Raw genomic sequence first — 14,519 nt, forward strand, 5'->3', positions numbered from 1 at the left:
TCGTAGAGTTCAACAGCCTGATGGTTGTTGGGAAGAGAAGGGTCCTGACCCGAAATGTCATCCATACGTTCTATCCAAAGATGCTGCCTGTCCTCCTGAGTTACTCAGTGAAGTGAACAGCCCAATATCTGTTTTGTCCTGTCAATGGACTACTTCAAAATGTGTTCCAAGTTTAATCAATGACAGCAGTCCAGCATTGAGCTATATAAGAAATTACATTAGCCACAACCCTACCTCAGTAACTATGAACTTTTAAGGACCTTGCTTCAGTTTCACTACGGACTTCGGTTTTTGCACTCATAGGTCTGGCAAGCTAGTATCACCCGGGGCTATCCTGCCAAATTTGTCAAAATTGATCCAAATGGCTGGTCCAATGGTAGAAACAAGGAATTGTAGATGCTGCTTTATTGCAAATGCTAGTAGACTGAAGAAGGATCCCAACCCGAAATGTCACCTATCGAATTTCTCCAGAGATGCTCCCTGGCCCGCTAACTTACTCCAGCACTCTGTGCCTTTTTTTAAGGCAGAGAAGACTACAGACCTAGTGCTGGTAACTAGGATGTATAGATGGTCGGCATGGACATCATGGGCTCAAGACCCAATTTATGTGCTAAATGACTCCATGGCAACTTTTCGAGTTGGGAGCCTTCTTCAGACTGATGCAGTTGGTGGAAGAAAGCTGAAAAATGGAAGATGACATGGCTTGTAGAAATAAGGAACTGCAGATGCTGGTTTACGAAAGAAGACACAAAGTGCTGGAGTAACTCAGCAGGTCAAGCAGGATTGCTGGAAAACGCTGTTAGGTGATTAAGTGGCTGAAGAAGGGACCCGATGCGAAATGTTAATGTCTATGTTCTCCAAGGATGCTGCCTGACCCGCTGAGCTACTCCAGCACTTTGTGTCTTCTCTCTCCTAGTCTATAGGGAGGTTTCACGGCAGTCGGGTCACAACGCATGACCCGTACTGTTGCCACGCTACTGCAAATGGAGTACACGCGATGAGCTGCAGGTAGGCACTTACCATTGTTTCCAGCGTAGCTGACTCGTTAAAAACCCGCTGAAATTGTCAATTTTTGCGCTGTAAATAATTGTGGAAATCGGGATAAGCGTGAGAGACATTTAGCCTACTTCAGAATTCCAAAAGTGAGGGGAAATGACGGTAGATAGAAACGAGAGCTCAAGGGACAACCGACCGAGTGCTTGGCGAACATTGGCCGTTTGCTCACTCCATTTCATCAACAGTGAGGCATTATTTGTGTTTTTTCTTGATTCCTTTGGCATCTAAAAAGTTTCAGGTGATTTTTCTTGTTTCCTTTGGTATCTAAAAATTCTCAGAAGTGATAAATCTGGCTGTAATTTTTTTAAATCGCCCATGGTTCTCGTGGGTTTTTACATACAAAATGAAAATGGACATCTGAAGAAAAAATTACAGCCAGATTTATCACTTCTGAGAATTTTTAGATACCAAAGGAAACAAGAAAAAACACAAATAATGCCTTACTTGATGAAATGCAGTGAGTAGGTATGTTACAAAACCTACCTGAATCGTGGCTGAGCATCTGCCCCACCCCTTGTGTGTGATTTTGGAGCTGTTTGGAGGGGGCGGGTTTAAAACCCGATTTTTACTAGGCTGTTCCAATCGCAGATGTTCAGCCTAGTAAATCATTAACGGAGAATCGCTGCAAGACCCGGTCCCAAAAGCTATTATTAGTTTTATAGGCCTCGAATAGTAGATATAATAAATTTAAAAGCTCTCGTTCAGTTCGCAAGCTCTGGCAGCCCCAGGGTTTTATAAAGCAAAGAATTAAAGGTATGTACCTTATTTTTACATTAAATGGGGCATGTATATAACCCTATAATTATAATTATCTATAACGAATAGCTCATTTTGGGCTTTTTATATCCCGCAGTATTTTTCTCGGCATTTGAGGGCACTAATCCAGCGCGCTGTCAACATTCTAAACCTGCGCGTTCCACATGAACCCACTAGAAAACCGATTTAAATGGGCATTTATTTACAGCAATTGAACACTAAATTCCTTCCATTTGGCCTATAAATTAATGTAAATTAGATATAAAAATCATGTTATATTGTGAATTATTTGTGAATAATCTTTGGACACTTAAGCTATTTAAAAATGTTAATCTTTCCTTAAGAAATGTGCTTTTGACTATCCAAGATCACAGCTTTTTTGTAATGCCCATTGAAAATCAATAGGGAACAAGATGCTCATTTCTGAGTATGAAAATGGTCATAACTTTTTTAATACTTGAGATATGAAAGTGAATTTGGTGTCAAATTAAACTTATTGTTATGCTTTATCTGATGGGATAAATTGCAGACTTGATTTTTTAAATCTCAAAATTTTGTAACATTGCTACAGTGAGCAAACGCGATAATTCCCAATATTTTCAATGTTTACCAAGCACTTTAGCTGCTGTTGTCCCTTCAGTTCTCGCTTCTCTATACCTTCATTTCGCTTCACGTTTGGAATTCTGAAGTTGGGTACATGTCTATCACAGGTAGGAAAGTACGCGTTTCTAGCATTCATAACATATCGGAAGTGACGGATGTCTTCCAGTTGGATTTAGCGGCTGCGCGCGTCGAGCCCTCTGACCCAGTGACCTTTCGTGCAACCCCCCTAATAGGTTTCTCTCCTGCGCTGTTGCAGGCAGGATATTAGTGGTGGCCAGATTATAGTTGGTCCTGGATTTTTACCTCTAATGTGGTGCCGTACGCAGCAGCCCAGCAGCAGCGCGTGTGTTTTGTCCACTTTTGTTATTTTTTAATGTGTCCTAGTAGCAATGTTACAAAATTTTGAGATTTAAAAAATCAAGTCTGCAATTTATCCCATCAGATAAAGCATAAAAATAAGTATAAAATAATAAAAAATTAATTTGACACCTAATTTACTTTCATATCTCAAGTATTTAAAAAGTTATGGCCATTTTCATACTCGGAAATTAGCATCTTGTTCCCTATTGATTTTCTATGGACATAACAAAAAAGCTGTGATCGTGGACAGTCAAAAGCCCATAACTTTCTTAAAAATGAAGAGAACTGAATTAAATTTTCAGTTATCATAGATTGAAGCATTCTGAAACAAATATAAATCAATCTTACTTGGATGACCTGAAATTAAAGCATATAATTAGTTAGTTACCCAATTGGAGCTAATTTCAAATTTCAATTACTAGATCTAAACATCTATCTATTTCTTAATAAATAGCCTAAGTGTCTAAATAATATTCACAAATAATTCACAATAAAACAAGATTTTTAAATCTCATTTACATTAATTCTAAAACTTGGATATTTGTGTTATTAAATTTTCTATCTAGTTGTAAGATATTTATGAATTCTCATCCAGTGCATTCAATTCTATCTTTTCTAATTTCTCTGATGTGACCTTGTTAAATAATTAATATATTAATGATTTGGACGAGGGAATTGAATGCAACATCTCCAAGTTTGCAGATGACACGAAGCTGGGGGGCAGTGTTAGCTGTGAGGAGGATGCTAGGAGGCTGCAAGGTGACTTGTGGAGGTTATCTACTTTGGTGGCAAAAACAGGAAAGTAGACTATTATCTGAATGGTAGCCGATCAGGGAAAGGGGAGATGCAACGAGACCTGGATGCTATGGTACACCAGTCATTGAAAGTAGGCATGCAGGTGCAGCAGGCAGTGAAGATAGCGAATGGTATGTTAGCATTCAGAGCAAAAGGGTTTGAGTATAAGAGCAGGAAAGTTCTACTGCAGTTGTACAGGGTCTTGGTAAGACCACACCTTGAGTATTGCGCACAGTTTTGGTCTCCTAATCTGAGGAAAGACATTCTTGCCATAGAGGGAGTACAGAGAAGTGTTCACCAGACTGATTCCTGGGATGGCAGGACTTTCATATGAAGAAAGACTGGATGGACTTGGCTTGTACATGCTAGAATTTAGAAGATTAAGGGGAGATCTTAAAGAAACTTACAAAATTCTTAAAGGGATGGACAGGCTAGATGCAGGAAGATTTTTCCCGATGTTGGGGAAGTCCAAAACAAGGCGTCACTGTTTAAGGATAAGAGGGAAGTCTTTTAGAACTGAGGTGAGAAAATATTTTTCTACACAGAGAGTGGTGAATCTGTGGAATTTTACTTCGGAGTCACATGAGTGACTACGTGAAGAACCCGTCCAGCACGCATGCGCGACATGAGCGTTCACGCAGTGCAACAGCAACGAACGGGAGTACAATTTATTCTGAGGTACACAAAAATGCTGAAGAAACTCAGTGGGTGCAGCAGCATCTATGGAGCAAAGGAAATAGGTAACGTTTCGGGCCGAAACCCTTCTTCAGACTGATAGGGGTTTATTCTGAGGTCGTTTTTTCCAAAAAGAAGTTGTTTTGTTTTGTCTCACCAGGAATATAAGCAAAACAAGCCAAGCCAAGAAGTCCGAACCCCGTGCTCCAACAGAGGAGCGTTCCATCAGTGGGGGGGCAAGAGGCGGTAGTACTGCAAACCCTGCGGTCCGCCATCCCCGACACCGTGCCGAGCCCAGTCCCGCTAGCGCAGCCTGAGCAGCGGGCTGGATGTAAATCAGCACGGAAGACCAACCGGCCGGTGGTATCCGACTGCTCGGATGGAGACGTCTCGCCGCCCATGCGGGGCAGAGACAGCCGCCTGAGCCGCATGGAGCGGCTCATGGAGCAAAGGCTCCAGCGAGACTTGCTTTGGGAGATGGAGCAGTCTCGCAAAGGGAGTTCAGGCACTCCCACCACAGTGCCTCACAACGCACTGGCCATCGCTTCCCCCTCAACCGAGGGCAGCTTTGGCGACCTGGGTTGGGCTGGTCAAGAAGAAGGGTCACTGGCCGAAGTTGTCGTGAGTACGCTTGGGGTACAGGACCAGGAAGAGCTGCCGGGTGTGGTAGACCGCTACGTGGCAGCTCCACGAGCAGGACGGCCATTAGAGCCAAAACTGGCGACCAGCATTAATTACCTGTCCTTCAAGCCCCTACAGGAGCAGGTAGTTAATAAGGCCCTAGAGCTGTATTCGGCCCCAGAGAATTGCGCCTCGCTCAACGTGCCGGCCGTCAATAGCCAATTCTGGGGACACGTTGGGCCAAACATCCGCAACCAAGAACTAAAACTACAGCGGATCCTCAGGCTCCTGACGTCAGCCATCACTTCCTATGCTCGTTCTGTGGATGGGGTGAAAATGACCACGAATCAGCAGGGTACACTGGCACTGCTGTGCAATACCCAATTCGAAATCAACAACCTCCGTAAGGAGATAATAAGACTTGCCCTCAACCCGAAATTTGCGGGTTTGTGCAAAACGCCGGCCACAGAGCCAGAAATCCTGCTCTTCGGCAAGGACCTCTCCAAAAAAGTAAAGGACATGGAGGAGGAATCCAAAACATTTGGCCTCATGAGGGCAGGCCCCGGGACGAGCAAACCCACAAAACCCAAGCGGCAGTACCCCACCGCATCCACCAGTCGACGTCAACCCTATGGGACTGGTGAAAGCTCGGGGTCCACACATTACCACCGGAAGCCTTTTTTAGGCCAGGGCCCAGAGCAGACCCCATGGAAAATGTGCCACCCCCCAACCAGCAACACATCAGAAAACACATTGTCCGACAAAGAAACACCCGTAACCATGGAGGTAGGTGGGTCTGGTTCCTATCAGCATATAAAAAGTGGGGGTTCTATACTAACAGGGGGGAGATTACACCTGTTTGTGCAAGCATGGAGGTCTATCACAAATGACAAATATATACTCAACAGCATTCGTGGATACAAAATAGAATTTACTCAAGAAAACATGCCACCAGTTCAGCATATACCCCAAAGGGTCTTTTACCTCTCAGTTAAAGAAAAACGAGAGGGACAAGCTGAACTGGTGAGGCTAATTACAAAGGGTATCATTGAAAAAACCAAACATGAACCCTTGGAATTTGTCTCTAATATATTCACTAAAACTAAAAAAGATGGTGGACGTTGCATCATCATTGGCTTAACTTCACTAAATATGTTCGTTAAGTATATACATTTCAAAATGGAAACATTTGTAACTGCCAAACAACTGATTTCCAAAGGATACTTCATGGCAAGCATCGACCTTAAAGATGCTTACTATTCAGTACCCATTCAAAAGGATCATCGCAGATAACTGAAATTTACCTGGATGGGGCAACTATGGCAGTTTAAAGCGTTGCCTAATGATTAACATCAGCCCCAAGATTATTCACCAAGATATTAAAACCAGCCTTGGCAATATTAAGAAAACAAAAACATATTGTCATGGCATATCTTGATGATATCTTAATAGTAGGCAAAACCATGAAATTGGCTAAATCAGCTGTGTCAGCTAACAAACAATTGTTTGAAACCTTGTGATTTGTCTTACATCCAGATAAATCTAAGTTGATGCCATCCACAACCATGGACTATCTGGGATTCACAATTAACTCAGTCCACATGTCTGTAACTTTGCCAAAAGACAAAGCAGCAGAATTGGCACAAACATGTAACAATTTAATGGTCAACGATTGACCAACCATTCGACAAGTGGCAAGAGTAATTGGAAAGATGGTAGCAGCATTTCCAGCTATACAATTTGGACCTCTGCACTATCAAAACTTACAAAGAGCGAAATGCAGGTCACTTTGACCGAGTCATGAAATTACCCACTGAAGCAATATCAGTTACAGTGGTGGGTAGAGAACATTTGGCATAGTTCCAGCCCTATCATCATCATTAACCTTACATTAATTATTCAAACAGATGCCAGTGCTCAAGGCTGGGGAGCAACTAATTCTATATCCAGCACAGGTGGTAGATGGACTAACCTAGAGTCATCGTTACTACTTACACTGGGCATAAATTATCTAGAAATGTTGGGTGCATTTTATGGATTCAAAGCATATTCAACAAATATGCATCACTTGCATGTTCGTTTACAAATAGATAATACCAGGGTGGTGGCCTATATTAACCATATGGGCAGCATAAAATCAATATTATGTGACAAATTGGTCAACCGAATCTGGCAATGGTGTGTCGACAGAAATATTGGCTATCAGCAACATACCTACCAGGTAAGCTAAATACAGTGGCAGACACCAGGTCACGCAAATTCAATGATAACACCGAATGGATGTTAAATCCCAAAGTATTTGCTAAAATTACAAAACAATATGGCATGCCAGATATCGATCTATTTGCATCCAGACTAAATCACCAGGTTCCTATGTATGTCGCTTGGGAACCAGACCCCGAGGCAGCAGCGGTAGATGCGTTCGCGCTGGACTGGGGAAAATTCTTCTTTTATGCATTTCCTCTCTTCTGCCTCATCAGTCGGGTACTAGGCAAAATACAAATGGACTCTGCTTCAGGTATTTTGATAGTACCCGACTGGCCTACACAGCCATGGTTCCCAGTGCTCCCCACATGGTCGTCGAGACCCCAATGACTTTCCCCCAGTAGCCCAAAATTGCTAACTCACCCAGTATCTGGCATAAGCCACCCATGCCACGATAAAATTAAACTCCTGGGTTGCAGATTTTGAAAAAGCCTCTGCTGGGCCTGGGATTGTCAGAAAACACCATCAACACCATGACAGCATCCCACCGTGTATCCACAAGGAAACAATACTTGTCAAGTATCAAGAAGTGGGAAAAATACTGTTCGGACACAGGAACCACATACTCAACTACAACTGTAACCATTGTACTGGAGTTCCTGGCAGGCCTTCACCACAATGAAGGACTCTGCTACAGTGCCATTAATACAACCAGAAGTGCTCTGTCAGCCTATTTGCATCACCAGGCACCAGGACAACAGGCCATGGGATCCCATCCGCTGGTGATCAAGCTCATGAGAGGGATATTTAACTCCAATCCCCCCCGGACCTAGGTACACCCAAATCTGGGATGTCAGTGTGGTCCTGACATACCTTAGGGGATGGTCACCAGCTAGGTCCCTCACCCTGGAACAATTAACTCTGAAGACGATCATGCTGATGGCACTTTTGTCAGCACAAAGAGTCCAGTCACTTCACCTATTACGATTGGACAACATGGTTGTAACACCAGACCATGTCTCATTAACTATCCAGGGACTGGTCAAACAGAGCAGGCCAGGAACATCAAACCCAGTCATGGAATTCCGGGGTTACCCACCAGAACCATGGTTATGTGCCATGACCCACTTACTGAACTATATTGACACAACTAGAATCCCTCGAGGGAGAGAAAAAGCCTTATGGGTCAGCCACAAGAAACCTTATGGTCGGGTGACAAGCCAAACCATTTCAAGATGGCTCAAGCAGGTGCTGAAAGCCGCTGGTATAAATACTAACATGTATAAATCTCACTCCATCAGGGCAGCATCCACGTCGGCGGCTAAGAGAATGGACGTACCAATAGACTACATCTTGGCTACAGCGGGGTGGTCTGGGGAAAGAACGTTTCAAACTTTTTATAATAAGCCGTTGGCAGAAACTGCATCATTTGCAGAAAAAATATTAGAATCTGCAAATATATAATTTAGCGCGGAGGAGTTATTTGGTTTTTGTTATTGTTTAATAAACACCATTATTGTTTTTACAAACAGATTCCGATAACGATTACGATAACATACTTCCTCCGTCGACGACTTTGGCAGTGAGTGAAGTATGAACTGTTACACGGTTTGAAATCACAGACCTTTAAAATCTTCACGTAGTCACTCACGTGACTCCAAAGTAAAATAGTAAGATTAAACGAGAACTTACCAGTTTGAAGTTTGATCTGTATTTTATGAGGAGTTACGATGAGGGATTACGTGCCCTCCGCTCCCACCCTCAATAACAGAGATCAACTGGTATTTAAGCTTTCCTTTTCTTTACTATATTTATTTCAATTATTGTGTCTTTCTGTGATTCCACACTGCTGTTTTGAAGTATGCCGCGCATGCGTGCTGGACGGGTTCTTCACGTAATCCCTCATTGTAACTCCTCATAAAATACAGATCAAACTTCAAATTGGTAAGTTCTCGTTTAATCTTACTATTCTCTGCCACTGAAGGTAGTTGAGGCCAGTTCATTGGCTATATTTAAGAGGGTTAGATGCGGCCCTGGTGGCTAAAGGGGTCAGGGGGTATGGAAAGAAGGCAGGTACAGGATACTGAGTTGGATGATCAGCCATGATCATATTGAATGGCGGTGCAGGCTCGAAGGGCCGAATGGCCTACTCCTGCACCTATTTTCTATGTCTATACTTCTATGTTTCTATATCATTGGAGCAGCTGGTTCATGAGTAAAAATTATTTTTTTTGTTAAAGAAATGTTTTGACCTGAAATGTTGCCTATTTCCTTTGCTCCATAGATGCTGCCTCACCCGCTGAGTTTCTCCAGTATTTTTGTCTACCTTTAATTTTTTTGTTTTTGTGTTTTTCAGGCAGGCTTTTGCGAATTGGGACATCGTTCTGACAACAAAACAACCTGTGATAAAATTTCTGTATCTTCCATTACCTTTAAAGGTATCATGCAGCTTCTATCAAAGTCCATCACAGGCAGAATCTGGGATGATGATTTGCATAACCCTTATTTTGTTTATCTGGTAAGACAAGCGCCAATTGGGAAAATAAAGACACAAAGTGCCGGAGTAACTTCAGAAGAAAGGGTCCCGGCATGAAACGTCACCTCTCCATGTTCTCCAAAGATGGTGCCTGACTCACACTGAGTTACTCCAGCATTTTGTGTTATTTTTTATAAACCAGCACCTGCAGTTTGTTGTGTCTGCATACCTCTGTACTTTTCATCATAATATATTTTACATACATTTCTCCACCAGTCTCTTTCAACCTTCATCCCTTCTGCCAATTAAACCACACTCACTTGTATCCTCCTGTCACTTCCCAGCCTTTATCCTGCACCCATAATCAGCCTGAAGATAGAAGCCAATCTGAAATGTAGTCTCTTCATGTTCTCCAGAGAACGTCCCTGGCCCGTTGAGTTACTCCAGTTTTTTTTTGTTAACCAAAATAGAAAGATTAAACAAAAACTTAACGTTTGAAGTTTGATCTTTATTTTATGAGAAGTTGAAGTGAGGGATTACATGAAGAGCCAGCCAGCCCGCATGCGCATCAATCTTCATAGCAACTGTATGAAACCACAGACCAGTGGTACGGACTTAATCTATAGAAAGATTAACGACCCTAGATTTACCGGATGATCTTTATGAGAATCAGGGTTGGGAGTGGAGGGCACGTAATCCCTCACTTCAACTTCTCATGAAATAAAGATCCAACTTCAAACGGTAAGTTATCGGTTAATTATTCTATTTTATATCGAAGTCACATGAGTGACTACATGAAGCCTTCAAAGCTCTGTGCTTTCATGCAGTAACCCAATCTGTGTGTGAAACAATTAAACAGATAAACCATAAATGGTAGAAAACATGGGTTATTAATACCATGATGCTAACTTGCATCTCTCCCTGCACTGGAGACCCGACCTTTTCTCGTCGGGTCTCAGTTGGCGTTGAGGCTGCAACGAGGAGCGGCCTCCAACAGGAAGAGACCGGGGACTCAGGTGCCAACTCACCTCACCGTCGCGGAGCTGGCCGAGGCCGGAGCAGTGGAGGAGCGCTGCCGCTGCTGCTGCTGCTGCTGCCGCTGCTGCTGCTGCTGCGGAGGCTGCTACTGCGGGTCTGCGGACGGCGGCACCGGGAGCCCGCGGGTCCCTGGAGGGAGACCGCTTTTCAGGGCTCCTGCAACGGCGACTTCTCCCGCCCGAGTTGCGGGGTCGAAGAGCTCCTGGAGCTGGGCCTACATCACTGCCCCGCGCGGCTTGGAATGGCCGCGGGACTGCGAGCGCACGCCGGGGTCTCCATCATCAAGACCCGGTGTGCGACCTCGCACCACCCGGCGTGGCTTTAATGGCAGTGGGACAATTGCCATCGCCAGCCGGGGGCTTTGACTTTGACTCTGACATCGGGGGGGGGGAGAGTGCAGTGGAGAGATAAGTTTTTTTGGCCTTCCATCACAGCTATGTGATGGATGTTTATGTAAAATTGTAAATTATGTTGTGTCTGGGGTCTATTTGTGTGTATTGTATGGCTGCAGAAACGGCATTTCATTTGGACCTCCAGGGGTCCAAATGATAATTAAATAGACTATTGACTATTGACTATTGACTAGTGACATGGCCATTGCTCTTAATCGGACCAGTCCCAATTGGCTTTGAGTTAGACAATAACTCATGCAATACTGTTCAGAATTCTATCTGCAAACATCCAGGCATATTCAACCACATTTTATAACTTCTGAAAGTGCACTATGTAAGCCCCCTGCTGTATGAAAAGGAAATATCCATTCTATTGGCTGCTAATGAGCCATCAACAATTCTTGAGAAAACTATTAAATAACAATGAAGAAACTATCCTTCATCTCATAGGTACTAGCAAGCTCAGTGTACCTGTATGCATAATAACACCCCCAATCTCCGCCTGGTGGGTATGCTGTCAACTCCAAATTGAATGCAACCATGCCCATTTTGCTTTATGCATTAGGAATACAGTAGATGAATATCTGCATAATAATTTACTGATATACATTCCATACTACTATGAGTAGGCTTTTAGAGCGGTCATACAAAAAGACACCTTGCATAGCATTAGTCAACAGCGGGTGAATAACCAATCATTTATTGTCCCACTTATGGGACTGTAGAGAATGACAAAGCAGCACAAGCAGTGTCAATTGTGCTATAACATAATCGCTTCTCTAAGCCCAACATAATCGCTTCTCTAAGCCCAAACGGAAAGAAACACAAACCTCTGTTACTTCTGTTTAAAAGTAGCTCACATGTCTTGTTCACAAACTTCCCATACGATCGTGCAGAGCTAGCTGCCCGAGAAAAAAGCTGCACCAGCCATCACTCGTGACTTTCAGCCGCCTTTACCATGGACACCCTGAATGAATAGGTGAAGTTGGCACTATTAAATTTCATATTGCCTCATCCTTAATATCGTAAGAGGCATCTACTTATAAAACCCCTGAGTCTTATCAGCTACAAATTTTTCATGTCATCTATAAACCCGATGACACAATCCCCTTTTGACCTGAGTAGGGCAGCATTAGCTTTAGAATCTTTGTAAATAGCCCAGGCCTGAAGATAACCCCTAGGTAGATCCTAAACTTTCCACCGCTGGCTTTGTTATAAAAACACCAGATATATCTGTGCCTCTCGTGTATAGATCAATCTTGAGAAATATCAGAAAAATACCCCTCTTGTTCTTGTGCAGACTACTCATCCTTTGTGAGATGTCTCTGATTCCACTTGGAACCATCGTTTCCTCTATTGACCGTACGGACTGAAATTTTTGGCTTCTCTTGCCACGGAAGATGCATTTATCTATTTATTCATTTATTTCACTCATAACATATAATCTGAACCTTATGACTAGAGCTGAAACACAGCATCCACCTGATGTGGGAATATGAGTTCCCAGTCAACTCTTGACTGTCAGAGTCACCATGAATCCTCAGCGTTCTTCCTCAGAGTGGAAAATAGCATAATGCAAGCCTGAACCAGGAATTGCTCCGCTGTCCACTGACTGAAACCACCTGTCTCAGTCGCCAGCGTGCGCAACACAATCTCTTCGACCAACCACTCAATCAGGAATACTGGTATTGAGAGCCTACAGATTATTATATATACATTTTTTATTCACAACATGAACCTGCAGGTCAGATAAAAAATGCTACATGCCAGACCGGCTTCCTGCCGGTAGCTACCTGCCCCAGAAAGGATGGCAATGATGTTTCCAACGAACTGGCAACTCGACTAACTGAGCTGAAAAAAATAAACATGTGTTGACGGAAACTTCAACTACTTCACTCTACTGAGCTGCCTGATAACCTCAATCACAGATGTTGAGGCAGTGCTCCCCTGGTCAATATGACCCTTATGACCAGCCAGTTCCAAGATGGTCTACCCTGAACCAAGCTGCTCCTACTTGGAACTTACAGAGGTTACTATGCAAGGCACCCTGCCAATGTCTCTGCATCAACCTGATCTTCTCCGGAGCCAGTGAAAGATACTAGACAGCCCATGCTGCCAGTAAATCCAAACCCGGGCCGACACTCCGCTCCATTTCGGAGTTTACGGAGGTTAATAAAGAGATCTTACCTGCCAGCGTCTCTGAACCGGGTCGACCTGCTTGTTGGAGCTTCAGGGAAGTTCCATTGCAGACCCTGTCTGACCACATCTTCAGCCCCACGCTTGCCAAACAGCTCGTTTCCGGAGCTCAAAAGCGATATTGCTGTGCAAGGCACGCCTGCCAGCATTTCTGAGCCGAATCGGACAGACTACTTCTTCGGCCTACAGCCTCTTAGAGCCTTGCTGGAGCTTTACTGTGCAGGGCACGCTACCAGTTATTCCCGGCCTGGTTAGACAGGCCACTCCTTTCGACCCCTTCTGCTCCTTCGGAGCCTCACTGAACAGGCCACGCCTGCCATAACTCCGAGCCTGCCTCGACAGGCTACTTCTGTGGCCTTCTGCCTTTATTGAAGCCTTTGCTGGAGCTGACTGGAGCTGACTGTGCAGGTCGCGTTGCCAGTTTCTCCCAGCCTGGATCGACAGGCTGCTCCTTTGGCCAGCTGCTCCTTCGGAGCCTTAGTGGGGCTGACTGGACAGGTCATGCCTGCCATTACTGCAAGCCTGGTTCAACAAGCTGTTCTTGCAAGGCCAGCTAGTGACTCCCGACTGCTCCTACCGGAGCTTCAATGGCGCTTCCTGCTTGAATACAGGGTGAAAATTAGCCGGAATACTGGACCTTTAACCACCTAGAATGGTACTCCACCCCGCAACCGCCTTAAATTCCCCCTGCAAGTCCTCTCTGAAGAGGTACTATGCAGGCTGCACGTTACTGGCCCTGTAAAATTGAGCCATTTTGGGAATTATTGTATGCCTTATAGAATTTTGCGAAGGCAATAGCCCCAACTGAGTATTACAGAGAAGTGATAATGCAATTTCCTGCACTTCCGAGAGTTGAGACCCATCTACTGACTTGCAAAAGGCTGAAATGACTCCAGAGCGATTTTGGACTTGCTGACATAATTTCTTTGCCTACATATCATCACTGGGATATCCCAACTGATGAAATTGACGTATGGAAACATCCAAAAGTCTAGTAGTTATCTGGACTGGCATAATTCCCGGATACTTTTAGCCAGATCTTCCTCCAGTGAATCTCCTATCCCCAGAGGGATGGCAAATATGTGAAAAGAGCCAGTAGCTCCTTCATATGATATAAAATGAAGCATATCCCCATTAGTTCAGGGATTCAATTTCCTTATTGATATCCACATAGTTGGAGTCATCTCTGTAAGAAACTCCAACACTCCCTTCTTCTGAGCGAGAAATATTATAACGCAACCCTGAGCCAGGCGTTGCTTCCACAGGCACCTGACTGACACAGCCTGTAAATGTCTCCTGAGCTAGGAACACATTTCCTTTTTCCATTTTATTTATTTATTCATCCA

General features: G+C 43.9%; 1 protein-coding gene and 1 long non-coding RNA gene across 2 annotated transcripts in view; one reads left to right on the plus strand and one right to left on the minus strand.

The window, feature by feature from the left end:
* The window catches only part of LOC129700684 (uncharacterized), a 47,746-nt gene that overhangs the window by 20,232 nt on the left and 12,995 nt on the right, over positions 1-14,519 (minus strand). The window lies entirely within an intron of this gene.
* LOC129700683 (di-N-acetylchitobiase-like) overlaps positions 1-14,519 on the plus strand; it is a 29,413-nt gene that overhangs the window by 8,374 nt on the left and 6,520 nt on the right. Inside the window, exon 4 of the mRNA XM_055641265.1 lies at positions 9,428-9,589. Within this exon, the coding sequence (XP_055497240.1) occupies positions 9,428-9,589 (162 nt within the window). The remainder of the gene's footprint in view (positions 1-9,427; positions 9,590-14,519) is intronic.

Source organism: Leucoraja erinacea, chromosome 10 (assembly GCF_028641065.1).
Source record: "Leucoraja erinacea ecotype New England chromosome 10, Leri_hhj_1, whole genome shotgun sequence".
In the NCBI taxonomy this organism is placed as follows: domain Eukaryota; kingdom Metazoa; phylum Chordata; class Chondrichthyes; order Rajiformes; family Rajidae; genus Leucoraja; species Leucoraja erinaceus.